The sequence below is a fragment of the Aphis gossypii genome, chromosome 2 (genome assembly GCF_020184175.1).
Source record: "Aphis gossypii isolate Hap1 chromosome 2, ASM2018417v2, whole genome shotgun sequence".
NCBI lineage: Eukaryota > Metazoa > Arthropoda > Insecta > Hemiptera > Aphididae > Aphis > Aphis gossypii.
The window spans coordinates 26,417,949-26,442,651 of record NC_065531.1 but is presented as its reverse complement, the minus strand read 5'-3'; the positions used below and the strand labels follow the sequence as shown (position 1 = coordinate 26,442,651).

The 24,703-nt window shown below is 27.6% G+C and overlaps 1 protein-coding gene across 4 annotated transcripts in view; it reads right to left on the bottom strand.

Annotated features, from left to right (window-relative positions):
* The window catches only part of LOC114126188 (lachesin-like), a 111,332-nt gene that overhangs the window by 7,496 nt on the left and 79,133 nt on the right, over positions 1-24,703 (bottom strand). For 3 of the 4 annotated variants that reach the window (XM_050201235.1, XM_050201234.1, XM_050201236.1), the window contains exons 7-9: positions 4,140-4,268; positions 3,032-3,169; positions 2,821-2,985 (exon numbers count right to left, since the gene is read on the bottom strand). In XM_050201235.1, the coding sequence (XP_050057192.1) occupies positions 2,821-2,985; positions 3,032-3,169; positions 4,140-4,268 (432 nt within the window). The remainder of the gene's footprint in view (positions 1-2,820; positions 2,986-3,031; positions 3,170-4,139; positions 4,269-24,703) is intronic. The other variant, XM_050201237.1, reaches the window with a different exon arrangement.

The window sequence follows — 24,703 nt, the reverse complement described above, 5'->3', positions numbered from 1 at the left end:
TTGGGTTCTCCTAGAAAGTTTGAAATGTGTCGCTTACAACAAATAGCCTTTTAACCAACGACTTGATTATGTTTATACATAATTTCAAAAATTCTTCCCCCACAAAGGCCAAAAAAATTGTTATAGATATGAATACATAACATTAGCATGTGCAAATTTTTTTTTAAACTTTTATTACACAATTGTTGCACTTGGCACAAAAAAGAATTGCTATCCCATGGTCCATGATAATAATAATAATGACACTTTTTTCACCCCAAGTCTTAATTACACGCGGGATAAATGTAAAATATTCTCGGCAGTATATCGTATACGATGTAGTATTACGTCGTATAAAATATTATTATGGAACAGCTAACGGCAAAAGAATATAATATAGCGACTGCAGGTTATTTTCCAGAGATATCTATATGTAACGATAGCGGGTGTGATTGATGTTTGAAAATCTCTCGGGCAAACGAAAACTAAAAGTCACAGTCGTGTTATTTTAGATGTGTATCGTACGCGCCGCGACAAGTTTCGTTTCGTTTTTTTCAACCAAAAACGTATATTGGAAAAACAATACGCTCCACTACGCGTTGCTAACATAACCGATAATGAACCCTTTTTAGTTTTTACCCATTTTCGTTTTTTTTAAAATGTAAGATTTGAAATACCTACTGTTACTTTATTATGAAAAACAAAAATTAAAGAGTTATATTATTTATATTATTATTATTTAATTATCAGAAGCGGAATAGTGTTTTCTAAAAATTTTGCCGATTCATCAAAAATACTATGTAGTCATAGTAAGTTATTAAACTAAATTTATATAATACACACAAGACTATATTATTTTTTAAGATAATGGAGCGTTTTAATTTAATTTTTTTAATACAAATACAGTTACCATTGTTTTAAAATCAGTTATTTTTACTCTAAAATAAATAAAACTTAAACATTTATCTTTTTATTAATAAAATTAAAAAAAAAATCTGCGACACTGAAAATCTTGTATTTTGATCGTTAAACATAATATATTAATATATAAATTTAGTTTTTTAACAGTAAATAAGTAACTATCAAGTAGTACTTTTTCACATATCACTGTTTTTCTATTTAAACTGGTAATAATTCTACAAACAATTAACAATATTAATGTGGCATAGACAAAAATAACATTTGTACATATGTTACATTATTTAAGGACCATCTTGCAGAAAAATCATTATTTTTCTTGTAAATTATAAGCAGAAGACTTTTTTGTAAATGTCTTTGCTTCCAAATTTAAAAAATCAAACAAGTAATTTTAAGTAATGGCCAACTAAACATTATGTAGTACATGTAGTATAGATAATAAGTCAATGATTACCAATTTAAAAAATATAGTGATTCTCTTTCAAGTGATATAAAAAATTATAGTAAGTAATATTAAATTGTATAAACTAAAATGTTGTAAGTTTTAAAAGTACAATGGGTACTATGTCATACATAAAAATATCATTTAATTAATAGTTTATATTAAAAAGATTAGTTCTTATTTATTTGAATAAAAAGGACATTGAATAACTGCATTATTGAAGAAAAAAAAGAAGGTGAACTTGCTTGGTAAATAACCATCTATGGTGTGTTAAACATCCGGGTTGTTTACTCGAATCCACTCCTTTATATAATTCATTCCGCGCGCGTTTGTAAAAAAAAAAAAATGCAGTTGCGCGTTTTTCTTATAAAATGACTTAATTGATGATTAAATACGTGAGCGTTGGAACAAGGTTAAATTTTAAGTTTTGTACAAGTTTACTCGCTATTTCGTCTCAACTTATCGTATATTTTTGGCTTTGATTAACGTTTTTAACGTGAATTTTATCAGTAAAATATGTAATGTGTGAGTACTTTCGGTTATTGAAGAGTTGCCATGAATAAAATCATATTTTTGAAATAGTATTATGTAATTATGTTCACCCAAACTCATCGAATAAACTATACGTGATGGATTCTGCAGTGTGGTAGTATTATAAGTTTTGTCGAGAGAAGGGGAGGGGTGAAGTAGGTAAAATATATGACAAGTGCGTCGGGTAGTACATGTACAATGGAGTAATCCGAGAATATTTTACTATGTTTGAAATAAGACTATAAGAATATGTAATATGAATAATGTATACATCTAATTGAAATAATTTCTAATCGAAGTGCCTTGATAAATTATTATTTTATGAGAAACCCTTTTCTATAAGAATTTGAGTATCCAATAGCAGCACATATTGTCATTGTTACAAAACTATTATATACTAATATAAACATATTAGTTAAAGTATTTACTTGATAAAATGTATTGAATTAAAAAAATGAATAAATATAAATAAAGCGAACATTTTAGATTTTTACATAAGTGTAGATGTGTAATTACTTAAAAAAACAATGTTTAGCAAGTCAAACACATTAACGATAAAAAAATTAAATCACAATTTATGTCGTTTATAGATTATGCTCAAATAATACCAGTTATTATCAAAAATATATATGCCTACCAATGACGCACGATAACCAATCAAAAAAGATACGCTCTATATGACCACATTATATTTATCAAGGCACTCTGATCGAGGGTAGTTTTCGGATTGTATGATAATATTTACTTTAAAAATAATAGGTAATATTATAATGCTAGAAATAATATTGCTGTGTACGATACGATTACCTAATTAAAAAATCTTGTTGTTTCCGTATAGTGATAAAAAGATAACTGTTTTTTTTTTTTTATTCCTACAGTGCTAAGACAACATAAACACCAAAACAGCTATAAAATAAAAATAATATACATCGTATTTAAAATATACTCACGATCTAGTTTGATGAATCCATCGGTTTCCCCTAGTGAATTCTTTGCCACACATTTGTATGATCCAAAATCTTGTGGCGACAATTTTCTAATCTTCAGGATCATGTATTTGTTATACCCGCTGTCCGTGGATATGGCCTCATATTTTTCGCCTGAAACCGTCATGTCTACTTTTGTTCATTTTTTACACAATTCAGTCACATTATTGCTTACCCGAGACGATCATGTCACCCTTTTCGGTTGTCCAAAAGTTTATGGACGTTGGAAACGCTTCGGTGTGACACTCTAACTTGATGTCCTGGCCAATATAGCCACCCACCAGTTGATTCGAAATAGTCAACATTGGAGGAACTGTAACACAATAAATTGTTAAATAGAATTTAGTAAATACCAGTTTTGTGCAACGAAGTACATCATATAATATCGTAACTATAATCAATTTTTTAAATATTTTTTACAAATATGTTGCATATTTTCACGATTTTTACTGCATTTCATATAAAAAATTGTAATACTTTTTATTTTATAAAAATTATGTTTCCTACTCTTGAAAAATTCGTATAGGTATTACGATTATATTAATTTTAACAAAAATAGATATAAATAGATATAAAAATAGATGTGCGCTACAGAATAAACTTGTAATTTGTTTAGTATATAATATTCACCATTACATTTTCCAAGGAATGAAATAAAACGAGGTATTTACTATTTTTATTAAATCTCAGAAATATAAACCATAAAAGTTATATCTATACTAATATGTGATGTGAGAATGTTGAACAGTTCAATGGATTTATTTACGTATAACTACGCAAGTCGTAGTTAAATTTTCTATTTAATTAAATACGAACGCTATAAAACAATTAACGTTTTGCATTACTATTCATAGTTTGTCCGGTCAATATAATTATAGTTAGAACAAACGTGATCTTGATTTGTAATAATTACCATTAAGATAATTGTTTTGGCTAAATATCTTAGATTATACACAACGAATCCGGTCAATCCAGTGCAATTAAATACTATGTTGTTTAAAAATACTAAAACCAATCGAAACTATATAATGAATAAGTTTTCAATGGCATATTAAACATAAAGTCGTCTACCCATAATTAATATTCAAAATATAAAATGAATAATAATAACAACTGAGATAGGTACCTATAACCCTTATAATATTAATATTTTATAGTAATGTTTTATAGAGTGGCGTATACGATTCTAATAGTACCTATATTTTACTTTCACAAACATAATGTTTCGATAACGTAAAAATGCATTATTGGTGACTTATAATATAATATAAATATATATTTACATTGGACTTTGAGTGTGACTCTTTTGCTGATAGAAGGAGGGACGCCGTTTGAGGCTATGCACAAATAAGCACCCATATGGAGCCTACTCACTCTTGTTATGTGCAACACTTCGCCGTCAATGAAATTAACTGCAAAAATAAAACAACAATATAAAAATTAAAATTGTGGTCAATACATATAATAATAACGAATAATTTTTTCGCTTCATAATTTATATCTAACACTAAAAATATATGCTATTAACAATTAAATATGTCGTATTTAAAATAAAAAAATGTAATATTATAAGAGTTTAAAATCAATAGACTTCAATCAATAAATAATATAATACAATTAAATAATTTGAAAATAAATATAAGTATACATGAATATTAATACAAGCATGCATTCAGATTTTACTTTATTTAAAAATTTCCCTATAGTGAAACAAATTTTTATTTTCATTTGAGAACCACCATATTTACTATAAATTATTCAGTAGTTGTTTTTTTGAAAAATTGTTGTCATTTTAAATTTAAAACTGAATGAATAGTTTCCCAGCTATTAAAAATAATGTACTAAGTACATATAATAATTTATGATACTGTGTTTAAATAATATATATTGACCTAAATGATATACTAACATACTATTAGATTTACTATTATACTATTATTTATTTATTACATATTTTTATAATTTGTAAAAATTGTTTTAGTATAGTAGGTACAAGATGAAATGTGTATCACATATATTTTAAATTTTTATAACAATGTTTTTGAAGATTATGCTTTGTACATAATACATTTTAATGACTTAAAAAGTTCTTATTAAAATTTAAATTTTTGGTATATCAATATTCTTAAAATAATTATATAATTAACAATTTACTTTTAAAGAAGGTTTTCACTTGAAAACAAAAGTTTGTACCGCTACATGGCACTTTTACATATTATAAACAATTTAAATATTTAAAAACACAACCATTAAATTTATTTTAAAATTTTAATAAGTGTATTATTAAATGAAAAAAGGGAAAACTATGCTTTGTAAATTATCCTGTATACTAAGTATAGATTATATAATATTAGGAAACAGTAAACATTGAAAATTGATATACTATGGAAATGTTCACAAAGTATGATGAAGTAAAAAATATACATTGTACAGTAAACAAGTATCATATTATATAGATTCATGAAAACCGAAGTTATCAATTTTCAAATTACATAATATTGTGCAATTACCCACTACATCTGTACAGGAAAATGTGTCAAGTGGTTGGATAGGTTTTAAAACTTTTCTGATTACTACAATTTTTATTCACAATATTTGTTTAAACTTTTAAAAAATAATTGTTTACATTTTCATTTGTACAAATACAACACGTAATGTACCCAGTAGAGTATACTATTGTGTAGGTATAGGCAAATTACATTTCGCAAAGTTTATACAAACGCGATATACGCGAGCATACGATTTTCATTTCGAGATAAAAATAATAATATCATAAAATATATCTACGTTATCCTGTGGTAGTTCTCAGAAGACCACGGACATTAAAATTATAGTGGATAAAGTGACAGCATTTCGCGTAACGTTTTTCGCGCGCTAAAATATCGCACCGTAATTGCGTGCGAAATAGAGAAAGTTTAAAAGTTAACAACATGGTATACTTATATGCGTTTATGTGTGTGTGTGTGTGTATGTGTATGAAGTTTGGAAGTTAAAAACGTGATGAGCCATACTACATATATACCTATAAATATTGTAATAATGGTGTGTGTATACTGTATATGTATATATATATTGTGAAAAAAGATTACAAAGTTGTTTGGTTTTTTTCGTTTTTTTTCTTTTTATCGACTGTTGGTGTTAAAAATTTAATCGACCGAAATAATAACGTTTTGTAAAATACATTTGTATTACCTATGTATCTTGTACAGTTTTCAATAACGGTTATTATAATATTGTTATTACTCAATTGTAATGTTTTTGAGTCGTTCGTATTCTGAAATAATCCAAGTGTAATATACATAATATTATATATTATATATAACAAGATTTGAAACAAGACGTCTTATACTGTGTTATAATAATATACTCACCTACATAGTATGGGTAAACGGATAAAATTATAAAGTTATTTGAGAAAAAAAATATTCAAGCTCCTGCCAAGTGGTAAGTATACAACCGTTTGGTTTTCTCGATAACGCCAAAACTCTGTCTGATAATATGCAAATAGCGGTCTAAATGACTAGAAATGTAAGTAGAATATGTTATGAAATTGCAGTTAATAATACATGTTTAAAATTTAAACGTTAAAAAATATGATGTGGAGCAGTAAAATGTAATTGCCAGCTACACAAATGCATCTAAACTACTGGAATAACTACGGGTATTGAAACGACGAAATATGTTTACCGGTAAAAACGCCATTTTACACAATAATTAACAAAAATTGCATGTTCAATGAACTATTTTCTTAAACAATTCTTTTGGTAAACTTGGGATATAGAGAAATAAAAATTACATCCCGTATTTATATTATGCTCGTGAATATTACCACTTTTATCGTTCGAAGATTACGCGGACGGGGGCAGCTATCGTTATTTGTTTCCGCAGTCGCAGGATATATTATAAATATCCGATAAGGCGAAATGCGGTAAACGCAATAATAATACATAACATTACAACAATAAGTATAATAAATCCACCGAGACATTTACATTTATTAAACATCGGTAACAATCGTTGTTATCGATATGAATATAACTACAATACTGCTACGAGTCTACGACGACGATATGATTCGGGAACTTTCGCTGCGCTTTCGGCATGGCCACCGCCGCCCCGAGTGGACTTCTGCTACCGCTCGCGAGCAATAGATACCCTTCGTAGCCACCCCGTCCGCAGACGCGGTAAACGGTGTATATTATTATTATTATTATTATTATTATTATTATTATTATTATATAAGTGTTACAAACGAGCGTTTAAAATGTAATAAAATATGTAAATATTATTCTTGGTCGAAAAGTTTCCATACGGCTCACTTTAGGCGATAGTATATGTGTGCGATGAGGGTGGATCGGAGGACGATGTCGTGGAGAGAAGGACAACTTATGAATATTCATTGTAAAATGATGCGGAGGAGCTGCGCAATTTAATGTAATAAATATATATGTAGATTGCGTTTTTATACTTATTGTGCCGCCTCTTAATCATGACCGAAGAAAATATAACGAAAGCAAAAAAAATCATCGTCGGTTATATAGTATTGCTTTAATTCGGCAATACCTACGTTTTGCTCGTTTTTTTTTTTTTTTTTTTGTCGAGAATAATAAAGCCAATCGATCTATTCAAATCGAAAAACGATTGAGGTGTGCATATAATGAGGAAAAGCACAAAAACTTTCGAATTATACGCGTTTTTATTTAGGCCGGATTCGTCGAGTCGTTTTAAACGCGCCAGTAAATTTTATGATTTTATTCATAACAAAATTTATGTACATCAACAATAGAAAAAATAAATGTTTGATTCTATAGGGTTTATTTTTTAATTAACCAAATGCTGGTATATCGTTATAATAACAGCACTGTGCATAATATACAATACCTATACTTTAAAGCAGGAATGTCCAATATTTAGGAAAGACCTGGTTACACTATAAAATGAGTAGAAGTTAGTGAATAAAATCATACATTTTTACATTTATAATTCATTATTAATTTATTAGTACCTATGGAATTTGTAGTGAAACTGAAATAATTCAATATCCTTATAGATTTAGGTATTACAAATGCGCTTGTCTGAAAAAGTGGATCGAATCTTAATTTTAGTATTTTTCATTCTTGAAGACATTTGTTCCCGAGGACATGAATAATACGCGATTGTAGGGGACCGGATAAGTTTCTTTGGATAGATATAATATTAAAAATCGAATAAAAAACACTGATTAAATGTTTCTATGAATTGGATATCCGAACATCTGAAGAAATATAGAATGTATAGAATATATAATAAAAATATCAGAAGATTTTAACTCAATAATAACTCATTCCATTTAAAACTTGATTTTAACAACAGAAATATCAACCAAAAATAGTGTTTCATAATAGCAAAAAGTTCACTTTGCCTAAGAAAATTTAGAAATCGATGTTCGAATCTGTCAATTAAATTCTTTAAATTTTTCAACTCCTGTAATCATTAGAGAATCACTTATGGCAACTTATCAGTGATAGTCATCACAATTCAAATTTATAGCAGTTATAAATTTTCTCAGAAGTCTATATTATTATTATTATACACTGTTTCGCTAGAGAAAAATTCTGTATCTTAATGAAAACCGTAATTAATTGAGGATATACCATACTTCTAAAACTGGCAATCTTGTAAATTTCTAAGAAAGAATATTCCCGTTCCTAAGAATTCCCGACCTTTTAAGGATTTCTGCCGATGACCATTGTTGCTGTTTACAAACTACGAAGCCACATGATGTGATGTATAACAAAAATAATTTTTGTTACAATACAATTATTGTATTTTTATTACACAGGCAGTGTTTTAAATTTACAATATTTGTTATAAAGCATCGTCGCGATAAACTATTTTTTATTATTATTTTTTTTTTATATTATAGTTTATTTATCTCTCTGCTAAAAAGCATTTTATCTATATTATTATGGTATTGTTTGTTGTTTTTTAATTATTTATCAATATAAAGGTTATATTGCTTGATAATTAAATAACTTAAAAAATATTAAATTAACCGTTGCGTTGCCGTAGTGAGTTTGGTATTTTTTTCGCCTTCGTCAATATCGTTCGTTTGATCCAAATTTAATCAAGCTATTTGTATATTATACCAGACGCTCCGATTATTCTACGAAAATAAATTCACTTTATGCGCGATGAAACAATTAATATATAAATTTTAAAAACCAATATAATGAGATTACTGGTCGTTTTCTAAGAATTTTGAATCAACCGTTGAGAAAACAGCTGACAAAAGTAGTTCATTGATTGTGTTAAAAATAGGTATGTAGAATAATATTGTATAATACTATTTATTCTCCAAGAAACCAATTCAATTAATAACCAGATAAATAATTAACCCTGTTTAGGTAAATTATATTAGTTTTACAAGCCAACACATAAAAGTATCATTATTCTACGATTCATTTTTTATAGTTATATAGTCAATGTTAATTGAATAAAAACGACTTGCAAGTAATTACGGTAAATTTTAATTCATTTATTATTGTACTTGTGTACTATAATAATGTTATTATAACTGCACACTATAATTTTAAAAAAGTTTTGTCTTTTTTTATTATTATTATTGATATGTTCTAATAAAAATAACATAACTTGTAATGGTTGTAACTAAATATAATCGCTTTTTAACATAAAAAATTTGAAAACAACTTTTAAATGTTTATAAAAATATACTTGAAATAAAAACAATATAAAAAAAAAAGTGTATTTATAAACAATTCTTTAATACACCGTAAAGACTCCACTTCACGATCTTTTATAACACGCTATACTACTATTATTATATAATCATATTTTTACTGCAGGATTACTTAATTACAAACACTGCAGATATTATAAACTTTTTCAAAAAGTTTTTATTATAATTTTATTCGTAGGATAATTTTTGGATTATTCATTATGCGTGTGTTATACTCGAATAAATATCTAAGATTACCACTGAAATCATTCAAATATTTCATGATAAATTTCAATTATACATTAAACATTTAATAATATATGCATATTATTGAGCAACTTCGGTGTACAAAGGAAATATTAATTCACTTTTAACCCGTCGAGTTTCGTACGTCGTTGATAATAATATCAAAATATTTTAAGTATTGATAATTTTAAAACACTCGTTAAAACATTAATCGTTATACGATGAAACAATTTTTTTTTATATAATATATAGTAGTTATAATAATAATAATAATATAAAATAACCGATTCTGAATAATTTATAGTACTGAAATATAAACTATATGGTCGTACTATCTATTCTACGTGATATTATTGTTATAATATATTATTATTATATTTTGAACGCCGTTCAAAAATAAAAACAGAACCAACTATTTGATATTTATAATACGTTTTCAGTTTGATACGAATATAAAATATACATAATACATATTATCTTTCAACATTTACTTACAATTTAATATCAAACAATATTATTATTTATTTGTTTATGATATTTGTATACAAGTTTTTATCAAATACTATGTCAATATTCAAATCGTTTTTTTTTTTTTAATTTTTACAAAATATAAGTAATAAAGCTTTAAGGAATAATATCGTCTAGCAATAAATCATTAGGCTCAAACGATTACGAAAAAATCAAAAAAATTTTGTGATTCTATTGCCATTGAAAATGTAGTTAATTGAATTTTCGTTAATATTAACGTATATATTGTATTAATGTCATCATAACTCATGACAAGAAATCCACTTAGAATTTATACACGACACATAATATATTTTAGGTTACGGGAGTAATAAAGTTCATAATAATTAATAAGCCGAACATGTTTAATTAAAAACAAATCCTGCGTCTTGATCAAGAGAATCTTGAGATATTAATTATCGTTGTTATTTTTTTTTTTTAAAAAACTTCTCTGTCTCTGAACTCTCCATAATGTATATGTACTGTAGAATATTATACTGTCCTCCATCGTATCTGAGACGACGTTGTTAGTGATTGTCACAAATGAAATCCTAAGAAACCGTAAAAAAGTTTGCAAGCTATAATAATGTCTAGTAAACCACATATATGTATTTGCATTTAACTGTTATAAATAATATACATTATACATCAACATCACATTCGGAGGCGAAATGAAAACAAGATACGAGATAGAATACAAAAAGGACGATATCAAAAGCAAACAATGATATTCTACGAGACCATAATATGGCTCTAAGATATGCGAAATGTACTACAATATTAAATATGTAAGTGTAAATGAAAAACCAAGTCTGAATAAATAAAACGAAGGAACAGAGGCAACGGTTAACTGACACTAAAAGTTCATGTCTAGGAAAGATTTGTGTTAATATCATAAAATTAAAGACGCACATTATCACACATTTCATAGTTAACGGTGCCTATACTCAGTGTTGTATTAAAGGGGTTTCTGAGAGGCCAAGGACTCTAGTTTTATCTAGGTCGGATGAGTTAACTCGGCTGCATGGTTAATATTTTATTTAATTTATATTACATTTTTAGACAGTATTTAAATTGATGTTTAGTCTTAAAAATGCCTGTACAGTGTACAGTCATAATTTATAAATAAGAACTGAAAATTACGCAACCATTCCCAAATCAGTTTCTATAATTACTTGTACACAGATTCAGTTTATATAGAAAAATTCGTGGGGGACTGTTTATTCTTAAGATAAGGACACTACCAGGAATTTTATTATTAGGTACGCTGCTGGCATACGTCATGGTTTCAAAAAAAAAAAAATGTATAAGTTTTCTTTAGATGTAATGAAAAAATATATTTGATTTTAGTTTCTATTGAAATTTCTATAATCATTATAATGTATCAAACAATTTTAAAATTATTTAACTCGGAATAACCGATATAATTGCGTGTAATTATATTTATCACGATTAACAATATTTTTTAGTTCTTATTATAATAATATGGAAATTGTAACTTCTCAAAACGTTTATGATCGTATACTGGGTGGGCTTAATTAAAAAAAAAAAAAAAACAAAAATAGAATTTTCGATATTATAAATGTACTCCAGTTAATTAATAAATACTTAACTTATACACAATACCGTTTAATGAAATATAGTTCCATTTTACTTCGTACAAACTACAAACAAAAGTAGCAATTCCATATCATAATCGCGTGTTATATTCATATATTATATACATACACACCACGTACCTACAAATACATAATATGATAACTACGCTCGTTTTTCCGTTCGCAACTATACACGAAAGGAGACAATATCGAACACTCGTCGCGCGCACGACGTGGCGAATTTTTATCTCCGTCTCCCTCGCCCGAACGTGTGGCAACAGCACGTTTGGACTGGCGTTCGGGCGAACAGACATTTCGGACGTAAATATAATATCCTATTTTTTTTTTCGTTTGTTTTATTTTCTCCACCGGAAATGGAAACGTGAAATAACGTTCACGGCCGTTTATCTTTGGTACGAACGTATAATATATTTTATATTATTATTACTGTTATTATTACCTATATATTACACTATGAAATATTATAAGGTATAATTTACACACATTATAATATGATAGTACGATATACGCGTGGATTCAAATACCGTCGGAGACACAAAAAACGCGTTTATGAAGTAAGATTCAACACTTATAAAACAAATAAAATGTCAGTAGAATTGCCTCCAAGAGAAATTTTATTCTCAAGTAAATTTTACCTTATTAAATAAATAAAAGTAGTCATACATTTTATTATAAATGTTAACAATTTGTAATTTTGTCAAATGAAAAAAAATTCTTAAGCTTTAAACGCAGTTAACGATTGTATCATATTTTTTTTCTCTCGTTTCAATCGATTAATTTTCTTTTTTACTTTGAAAACTCTGCTTCACGAGCTGTTATGGCCTATAATATTATTTCATTTACATTTTGATTAATGACAACTCACAGTTCGGAGAATATTAAATAACCAGACTTTTGCAATATTACATATGAGACACGTGTCGTTTTAGAAAAGTACCCACCATCTTAAATAATTTATAGTTTTTGTTATGAACATTTACTAGGTACCACACAATTTAAATAGTTGAGTTGTGTAATATAGCAGAAAACTGACCAATATAATTGAGACTATAGTACGACAACAATTTATACTAGTCAAACATTTTTTTAAGAATACATATTTTAATAATAGTTATTATATTATAATTTTGAGTAATTATAAATTCCACTTTACGGTAGAGTGTATTAAGTAGTAATAGCAGTATATAATATAACAATATTTAGATCGATTAAAATATTATCAAACAGTAATCCACAAAAAATTGACAGCCTGTTGGATTTTAATTAATTGTTATAAATACATACTTGTTATTAGTTATCTTACAAAGTTGTTTGGAAGTTTCGTCACATTGTTCTACATTATCCAGCGCTCAGTTTTCGTGTTAACGGTTTAGATTGGCATTATGATTAAAGTATATAATTTTAACTATGATTGATAAGCCATATGTAATATAACATGTATCTTATAACAAAACTTTTAAGTTTAACTATGATATGATGGAGTAATATTGTTCCATGTTTGATGAAATATTACAGAAAGAGCGTTTCAAAATGTTCTTTTACATAGCAATGCACCTATATTGCCTATACATTCAGCCGTGTAACAAGTTGCGTTTAAAAAACTCGCAGCTCAAAATACTATTTATGTATTATGAATTAAGCGGGGAAGCTCGATTACAATGTATATAGAACAAAAAATAAAGTAATAAAAATAGAGTGGTTGTTGCGGAAGTACAATATGTTACGCGACTAAGTTATTAAGTTATAAATTAAAAGGAACAACAGAATTATAAATAAAAATATCAATACTAAAATTATTTACATATTGCGTGGATCTAATTGAAAGGGAGTTTATTAATTAAAGACATTTCATTTTGAATATGGAATAATATTCGTTGAATTAAAGAGAATAGAATCTAAATAAACACCTAAATATTTCACATGAATGACTTTATCTAATTCAACATCATTTAAAAAATATTTCTTTAATTGAGGTATGCGTTTTCTAGAAAAATTAATAATTTTGCGTTTTGAAATTCTCAAGTGCAATTTTTTAGTATTACATTGCCCGCTTACATTACTTATAATTAGGTATTTATTAAAATGTATCAAGTATTCGAAATTGATTTTGATTTGTAAAATACTAAAATCTATTAATTTTTTTGAATATGATTAGGTATTTTAATAAAGCAACAAAGCAATACTGTTTATGTGCTTATATTCATAATTTATTTTCATTATTGTTTAACTTTGTTTTGAGTGCCTATTATAAATATTAGCAAAATAATGTACCAACTAGATCCAACTGCCCCAAAATTAATAAATAGTCATATGCTCGTAAACGAATAATCGTTATAAAATCAACACAGCTTTGCAAAGTTTTAAAAAAAGTAAATGATTCTGTAATTTAATTCAAAAAATAAAATTAACTTAACTTATATTTGCGTAAATCAAAAATGATTACCTACTCTTTTTTATAATACGAAAATAAACGTTACATAATATCACAAATTAGATTTATTAAAATTAATCAAAATGATGAAAATTAAAATACAAAAAAATATTGAAAGAACTTAAGAATTAAAAATATACACATTACAAGGCAGTCTAAGATATATTAAACACATATTGAGATAATATTATTTACTATGAGGTGTTATTAAAACAAAAACCATTAAGGAAACTATCAAAGTTTCCTCTCTTATTGCTTATGTGAGATTTATATTTTATATCTTGTAAACGTGATGCGAGGTTCTCAGTATACTTTGACAACGACCAAGTTCATGAAAAGTTAATGAAGTGTGGAAAGTATTTGGTCGCCTAACGTATTGAATTATATTAAACTCGTACTAACGTTATTTGATCAAATACATTGCTCGTGAGTCACCGACCAAATCTCGTTGCCCAATAAAAAAATATTTGTGCTCTTAACTTTTTATGACTAATTACAGAATCATGATGAGGTGGGGGGTACGGTATACAAACGCGTCAATAGTAATACGCACCTATTTAATTCTTTGTGTAATATTTATCCACATTTAAGTGTAGATGAAACGTGCCTTGCACACAAGCACTGCATGTTTTATTCACATAACATGATACTTCATCTTAAGTGTTGTGTTACATAAACTAAAGGTTCATTGGCATCACCGGAACGTATAATATTATCATGTTTTAAACGTTTGAAACCACAGAACCTCGACTGCAACTCTAAACACAAAGCTCGTAAAGCGTATTAAATTTTCTATGATTTAAATGTAATATTATATTGTATAATACATTTTAAGACGACTTGAACATAAATGGTATTTGATGATGTGAAATATATTATATTATGTTGTACGAGTGCATGTGCCATAATATGCATCCTTTATACACATTATCTATAATATGTATACAATATACATATATATTAATATAATTATGCTTACGATAAAGGTGTAAAACTACGACTTGGACTAACATACACGAGGGCGTAAACTATATTATATTAATACTCTGGTTACTGTGTCGTGAGAAAATAAACATAAAATTAACTATGTGTAGAGTCGCAAAAATATCGTATTTCGAATATAATATGACATTTATTATAGGTATTTTTTAAAATAATCACAGTTTTACTGGTCTCTTAGGCGCTTCGAGATCTTTGTAGCGGAATAAGTAGAACATTGTCAGCTAAGGTATAAACGCAAAATAATACTTTCGTCTTTGTTGAACCTTTAAAGCCGCGTGTGAACTTATCGCTTGTCAGCGCTCATTGCCGATGCAAAGAACGAATTATTATTAACATGCGCTGTATTATGCCGTAATCATTCAAAGTTTGGTTTCGTGTATTAGAATATAACAGTAAATATACAGAGCGATTCATCAAGCATGCTCAAAACTAATTACTTTTTATCTAATAAACAATTTATTCAAATATTCTGACCATACTTAAAAATCACATTATTTTCAAATTCTAGATTTTATATGCTACTTAATAAATCATTTTTATTTCCCTAATTTAATATTTGATAGAGTAGTTTCTTTATTGTTAAAGGACAATGTTCATAAAAAAATAGTTTTACAAAAATATAAAATATATGTAATATTATGCCAAATTTACAAATCATCAATTTTAATTCATTAATGTAATTAAGTTTTCAAATCACCATATCTTCCATACCAATATCATAGAACTTTTATCCTAAGTACACAAAGTTAAGAGACTCAAGAATTTTCAACTAATTAATTTATAATAGAAGCCCCCCGTTCTCATTAAAAACGAACGTTTGTACGTCAACAAGACACTCTTCAGAGAGTAGTGTATTAAATATAAACGATCCTACGAATAAGTATAAAGATTATGTGGTAGTTATACATATACGTTCTATATAGATGCCAATATTGTTGATTTTATTTATTGTGTAAAGTATGCGGTTTATTGATTATTTATGTTAAATTATTTTTAATTCTAAAAAACAACCGCTGTTCTATAAAATATCATTTTAATTAGTAAAATTATATTAAATTCAAAAAATGAATTATCGTTTTGAGAAAAGCTGTTATTATTAGATATCATTTTTATTATATTAGTGCATATAATATATATGTTTGTTTTAAAATTGGATAAAAAGTTTTTTCTAAAGTCAAATTCATAACTTCTTCGTCTTTCGTTTCGTGTTCCTTGAACCGTATTTTAATTGGTCATTGCAGTCATGGTATCATTTACTAACCATAATCTACCGTGAGTTGGACCAAACTCAACTTTTGGACATGACTCTAAAGTCGACGTAGGTATCTATATGAACCTGGTAAAATTATTTTAGTTGCAATGTTAACCAAAAAATAACTACAATTATATCGATTATTCTCTATTAACTCATATAAATTAATTTTTTTTTATATTTTGTTTCTTAACGATTTTGCATAGTTTATTTTATGTTAGTGCCGTTACAGTTCCAATGGCAACTGAACATTAACCAATAGAATATAAATAATATATCATTTATCGATTTTACGTTACGCGATAAATCGTAATTTCGACATATTATAAATATATATATAAATATTTCTTACATTAGAACAGCGATCCCCAAAAATATAATATATTTATACGATTTAAAATTGTTCGGTGTAGCGGGGAAAATATAAAATAATCTTTGTGTTATTTGAAGAAGATTTAAATTTGTACTATCAGTATAACCCCTGAACAATGATCGCAATTGATGAATATTGTCTAATTAACACCTATTAACACTAAATACATATTAAATTACAAACTTATTGATTTATGCAGTCACTCACGAAATGTTGTATCTAAGCTCTGTGACGATGACAAAAAATACCCTTTAATAATTCCTAATATACACGAAACAAACGAACAAAAACGAAAAACGTATCGCCTTTAGATTCGAAAATCACCAGTTCGTGGTCATACATTACTTCATGATTTTTACTACGCCATATAGATAATAAGTAATAATAATGATATGATAATAATAAAAGTATGTACATACACGCCGGAATACCGATCAAAATATTATTCCGTTCAATCCACTTTGCTCCGTTTATCGATTTCGTGCGCACACAAATCGCACGTTATTTCCTCGTACGCGCGTCATATATAAATTAAATTATTGCTGATACGAGAATCGGATGTATTCCGCGTATTATTATATTGGAATTCGGTACAACGTTTATTTCCGTTGGGGCGAAATCTCTGACCAACAATGACGGCGGTGACCATATTTGTTACGTTATATTTATAAGAAAAAATGTCGAAGAGATGGAAAAAAAATAACGTAGAGTACACGGTGGAAATAAGTCGGGGCGAGGACGCACACACACACACTCACACCCTTATATGATACAATATATGGGAAAAAGATACACTGCACAACGACCGATTTCCCGGAGGGTATAAGTGTGCAGTGGCGGTGCAGGTGGCATAGGTGGAGTTGGAGGTGGACGTTGACGCCGCCGCCGCCGCCGCCGGTGACCGGGGTTTTAGCAAATCTGTCTAGCCGAATATCTACCTCGGGGGGTTGTGTATACATGTATATAAGCGGTACATACATACGCACGTCGCCCTAAGTATAAATATATATATATATATGTTTGCGTCCCCGCGACCATCAAAAAGATATACTGACCGGTGGAAAAAGAACGACGGTCGTGGAGGGCGGTGGAACACAAACGGACGAGTGTGTATGTGAGTGGAGGTTCGTTATGTTTTCCCGAGCGGCCGCCGCTGCCGCTCGGACGCAATATATAAATTGCTCGGGGCACACGGGCTTTTCGGTACGGTTTTCCCCAAAGGCACCGACGGTGAAGCGTGGAGGTACGAGATCGCAGAGGAAGTGCAGTGCACAGAGATATTCGGAGATGTTTGTAGCTCCGGTGTTCTACGCGCACATACACATACACGGTGATATGTAATACGTGTGTATTATACGTGTACATAAAGAGATTTTCAGTATATATGACGTACACTAGTTTTCCAAGTTAGTCCTGTAGATATAATACAGTAGTACAGTAGTTGTAAACAGAACCATAGTATTTAGGAATTTGTTGCCCAGGAGCATGAAAAAAAAATGTAAAAAACGAAGGTTGAAAATTTGTATTTTCTTCCAAGATTAAATTATTAAATTAAACCATCGTATAGTTTACGGTGGAAATCATTTCGTTTTCGATGTCTAATACAACTATTAAACCCGTTAAGATATTTATTATATTATAATGCTATAATAATGATACAAAAAATTAAATGATACAATATATATATATATTATTAATATTGTAGAAAATAAGAAATTAAGTAATGAGAATAATCAAACCATGAAAATCTTTAAATAAAATCAGCCTCTTGTCACGCCTCCTACATACGCTACCACTTAAATACTGCCCTGGTTAGAAGTGGCCAAAGAAAGTTGATAGCCCTTCCTCATTATATATTTGAAACTATTATATTTTAGGTTTTGTTCGTTCATTTTATAGTTACCTAAGTTATAATTTATAAATGTGTTTGAAATGTCAATTTATTGAATATATAAAAATAGTATTTTATTATTCTAGAGTTGTCTCAACTCTCAATGGCTTAATCACTATGGCCGTAATTTTTACATCACGAAGATTAAACATATAGACACAAACAAAGTACTGGACGAACTAACAAAAAAAACAAAATAATAATAATAAAAATAGATACATATTAGAATAATTGAATATAAATATTTTTATTCTAACGTTTATAAATAAAGTACATCTATCATAATTTAAACAATTGATAAAATAGTTTGACTGTCATCGGCTGCCCTGGCTGTAAATTTTGCCATATACCAGTCCAACAGTTGTTAATAATTACACGCAGATCATAATTCGTGGGCAAAAACTAGCGGAAAAAAAACTACCCGGTGAAATATAATTAAAATTGAAAAAAAAATAAAATAACCGTGTACGACACTACTCCCTCATTATAACGTTACATACAGCTCGTATAAAAATATATGTGTGTATACGAGCGGCTCATTATACGTATATCTGCCAGCAAATCGGTCCCGTCGGATACGGACATTCATTATATTATTATGTTATACCTGTAGTAGCAGTGTCGTACATAAGTGCTGGAAGTTACAGTTCTGTAATTAATAAAGGGTGGTAGTGGCGTTGTTGGTGGAAAACAGGTGCTGAGGGCGATGATGATATTATATTCAGTCTTTGTGACCATTTCCTACGCTAGTAGTATTTTTCTTTTGGACTAAAGAAGTACCACCAGACTTCTAAACTGAACTCGGGTTAAATTAAAATTCAGCCACCCCAAGCCTGTTATGTGGCCACAAATCTACATATTTATTTTGTATAAAACAAAAAAATTGTTTATTTTGTTCCAAAAGCAATAATGATGACGTTATAAAATTTAATTATTACGCAATGCATCAATAAAAAATTATAACATGTAATTTAATTTAAATAATTAACATACAAAGTACCTATGCAGCTATGTACGTATACAGAATGATTGACCAAAAATGTTCGCCACCTATTTTTTTTTTTATTTAATAATAATATCATTCAAATTCTAATATTTTATTGTATATAATAAAATAATATATAATATTTATTTTGTAAAACTTAGGTATAGTTCATATTCTCGAACTCTTAAGAACATTTTAATACTTTAGAAGTATTTTGTAGTGATACAAATTTTTATATTTAAAATTAACCTCCCCACTATTTACTATAAATTTTTAAGTAGATATATATATATATATATTTTTAATGTTAATATTTTTATTTCGAAAACACAAACTTGTATATTAACGGTTTGAGATTTTCCGCGATGTGAAAATAAACCCTTCAGAATCTCGTTTGAAAAAAAAAAACAAAAATATTTAGCGTTACTTTCAACAGCGAGCGGATGTTTTATACAATCGTATCTTGTTTAGAAATTCCCAACGGTATAATCATTATTCATTACAGTTAAGCATTAACCTTATCGTATATAGGGGTTTATAATAACATTTTAGGCAGAAGTGGACAATTTTATGAAAATAATGAACTCAAGTTAAATTAAGTTAACCCGAAACTGTTAAGTCTAAACGTAATATTTTAATATTTTATTTATCAAATAATTAATTAAACTCTACAAGTTTTAAGTTAATATGAAAAAAAATATTAGCCTAATTCAGTTTAAAAAAGTCAATCTACTTTTGTAATTATTTAGTGACTTTATCATCTGTTAACGTATAAAAAGTATTTTATGGCTATCTATACATAAGTAATAACAATAACAAATACCTATTGTTATTTTATTAAGAAACATAATAAACATTTTAGTAATATTACAATTATTATTTACTATAATAGTATTAAATTATTAATGTATAAAATCATTAATATTTCTTCGGAAAAAATTTTAACTTCATGCATAATTCTTAAACCAATTTAAAAAAGCTATGTTATTTCAACGGTCAATTTAAAATAGTTAACTTCATAAGTAAATCACAAAATTAACTTAACTGGTTAAGTTAAAAAGCTTAGAAAAAATGAACTTTTTAACTAGTTAATGCCTCCCCCATTTTTGGTTTTTGAATGGTAAACGCGGCCAGACTGGCGTCTTGAGAGACGACAAAAACGATTGAAAGTCGCCTGTGTACTCTCGGGTGTTTGCAATATTTTCGTCTTCATGTTTTCTACGGTCCCGGTTTTAATTCGATAAACAATAACAGTTAAATTTAACGTTCAACATAATACATTGTCCACCAATACACACGACGGCATAGTTCAAGAGACTAATAAAATGCACCGTGGCCAAACAGCAACAACACATGAGTAGGTATTAAAGACGACGATGGCAGTTTCTGACTAAAAAAAAAAACATTGAATCATAAATTGTTGAAGTCAAAAAACATTCTCATATCGTATTTACGATTACAATATTGTTTTAGATCTGTATAAAAAATATTATCTTCCTTTTACTAACGATGGAAATCTCGAGTGACAGGCTTTGAAAATTGTCGATTTTATAGATAAAATTTAGAAGTTTTGAACACACACAAACTAAATCGAATTTATTCATACGCCATTTAATGTCACTTAAAAGTAATAAAATAAATCTTCAAACTTTATACTTTTATGACCATTATTATTTTGTTTCAAACGAAAATACTGAAAAATATGATTGCACGATATTTATGCTCGAGTCTTAATATCATATTTTATTTTTTTTCTCTGATAAAACGAAACATCGCAAATTTTAAAAAACCAATGTTTAACTGAAAATAATTTTTGATCAATTGACAATAATAAATACTGTAACAAAATGATGAGTTGCAAAACGTTTTAAGCATTTACTAGAAAACAAAACAAATTATAGCATATATGCATTATTCATTATCGTTTCGTAAACCAAACCTGTAACGAGAAAAACGAAATTGGGACCTGAGTCAAAATAAAGTACCTATACAAATTGTTTCCCAATCAAAATTACTAATCATTATACAACTATTCGGACTGGTTCTATTATCTATGCGTACATATTTGTAATTTTATTAAGATCTGATGATTGTGATTTTTTACCAAATATACAGGAAAAATTTTTATCTAACTACCTACTTCAGAATAAACTACATATTTTTGTGAATCGTTTAACAAAAAACTGAATTTTGAATTTTGTTTTACTCGGCCAAATTGTAAATATTATACTCAAACTGTAATATGGTTTAAATTCATATTGCATAATTTACTTATTGTTTTATTACTTATATCAATTAACTTAATTGATATTTGGTTAGGCATTTATTATATTCCTATTTTATTATTATTGACAAATGCGTATAGGTACATCGTTTATTTCTTAAGCTCGTATACACGGATTGATTAGTTACACACACGTGTGAAACTTTTATCGATTTTTAATTACAGTTGTTAAAGTTAATTTGTACATATTTTTATTAGAACGCCTGTCCGTTAGTCTTGTTCGAAATTGAATAACTAAACACTAACTCTGATTTTAGTATAAACACACTAAGTGAAAGAGCGTTTTTGAATAGACAAAATTGCCAGAGAAAATTCCCGAAACGTACGCACTCGTGAAGAAATCACGGCAATATATTATACTCGTTTAACAGTTAACACAAACATGCAAATACGGTTGACATGAAAATAATGGGTCACGTGGGTACACATTCCAACATGGTACAACGAATAATTCGTAATGTCTTTATTTGGAGTTTGCGTTAAACTCATTCTCGCAGCTTAAGTATGAAGTCAATTAAACAAGCAGCGAAATATACTGCAAAGTTTTATCATCAGAACATTTTTTAACTTGGCCGAAATAAATAATTGCTGCCTGGGAAATAAGCATTAGATAATATAAGTACAAACATACGATATAAATTAAAACTATTTCATATTAATCATATTATATATTATTATAAGACGACTGAGTATTTAGACTCCAGTCTGTGTTTTAATATTAATTAATTGCCAACCATAATACTGAATTAATACATTTTACGACAGTTACTTTAACAGTTACGATAGTAACCACCATAGATTTATTTAGACGAAATATAATAAATATGTTGTGTTTATTATAACACAATAATTATTGAAAAAATATATTTACAAAAGTAGCTTCGATCTAAAAGTGTCCATATATTATTTAATATTTTAAAAATAGATATAGTTTAAGCATTCATTTACTTATGATTATATTACTGCATATTATATTAAAACACTAAGTAGTAAAAATAATTATATTAAATCATTGTACAGTTTTAAATTATTTCATAATTTATAAATAATAAATTATTTTTAAGTTTAGATAAATATAATTAAATTAAATTTTTTTTATTTATACCAAATTCAAGTACTTAATAAATCAAAATAACTTTCTTTTTGGCAACAATTGGATTCTAAATACTTTTTTTAAATTTCGTATAAAGATTATTTCCTGAAAAGTTTCTTACACAATTCATTGCCAACATAATTTAATTTTCCAAACATACTTTTTCCTTCAAGGAAAAAACATAGGAAATCGATAAAATACGTATATAACGCAATAATTTTAGTGTTAGTAGTATGAAATTAAAACAACACGATTTGATTATTCAGAAAACAAGTCACCTCTCCACCCACCGAAATTACGTTTAATCATCGATCAATTCACATTATAAAAAACAAAAAAAATTTTAATACAGATTTGAGATCATTACATGATTTATAAAAACAATTACAATATTATCATCCTCACTAGAATATGTGATTAAAGTTTATCAAAAATTTGTCATAAAATGTTAATATATATACGTATTCTAAAAAATCCACTAGAGAAAAAATACTTCAAAACTCTTTGTCAGTCAACGTGTTACAATTTTTTTCCAAGATTAAAATGATAACAACAATAGTATATTAAATCTTAATTTAAAAAAATGATAGCACAGTGGTAAATTACATTTTTAACATAACTAGCTACCATATCCCACAATCAACCATCTATCAATATGAATTCATATTATGATAAACAAAACAATTTTAGTAGGATTGCTATATAATTCATAAAAACAATGATAATCTTTCTATCATCGTCTTCAGAATATCTAATTAAAGTTAACCAAAAATTTGTCACAAAATGTATATATATTTACCGTAAAAAAAATTCACCAAAGAAGTATATTATTATATTATGATATATAAATATAACACTTCAAAACTCGTTGTCAGTCAATGTGTCGCTATCATTCTTTTCAAGATTAAAATGATCAACATCAACAACAGCATTATAGTATTAAGTCTTAATTTGAAAAAAATAAATGATTGTACAGTGGTAAATTAAATTTTCGACATCACTAGCTACCACCGCCACCACTATTTCTACCAATACCACTGCCGCCGACACCACCAACAACACCACCATCACCACCACCAACAACAACATATAATAACAAAAGTTTTAACCCTTGAAAGTGTAATCCACTAAATTCCGTACATAAATTTAAATATTTTTAACGTGCGCACATATTATAGGTTACACCGAAACTTACAAACCACTTCTGTAACCTTTGTATATTATACTAATGCATATAGTAGGATTATAACTTTTTATAAGAGGTATCTCATGCACGCGATTACACGCACCGAAACAATACATGCATATATATATTTTACTTTTATTGTAATTCGGTAGCAAAACAATACCGGAGCACACAAGCAAAACGAAAAAACTTTATTATTATTATTATTATAAGAAGAAGAAGAAGAAGAAGTAGTAGAAGTATTATTTATTTATTGGTGT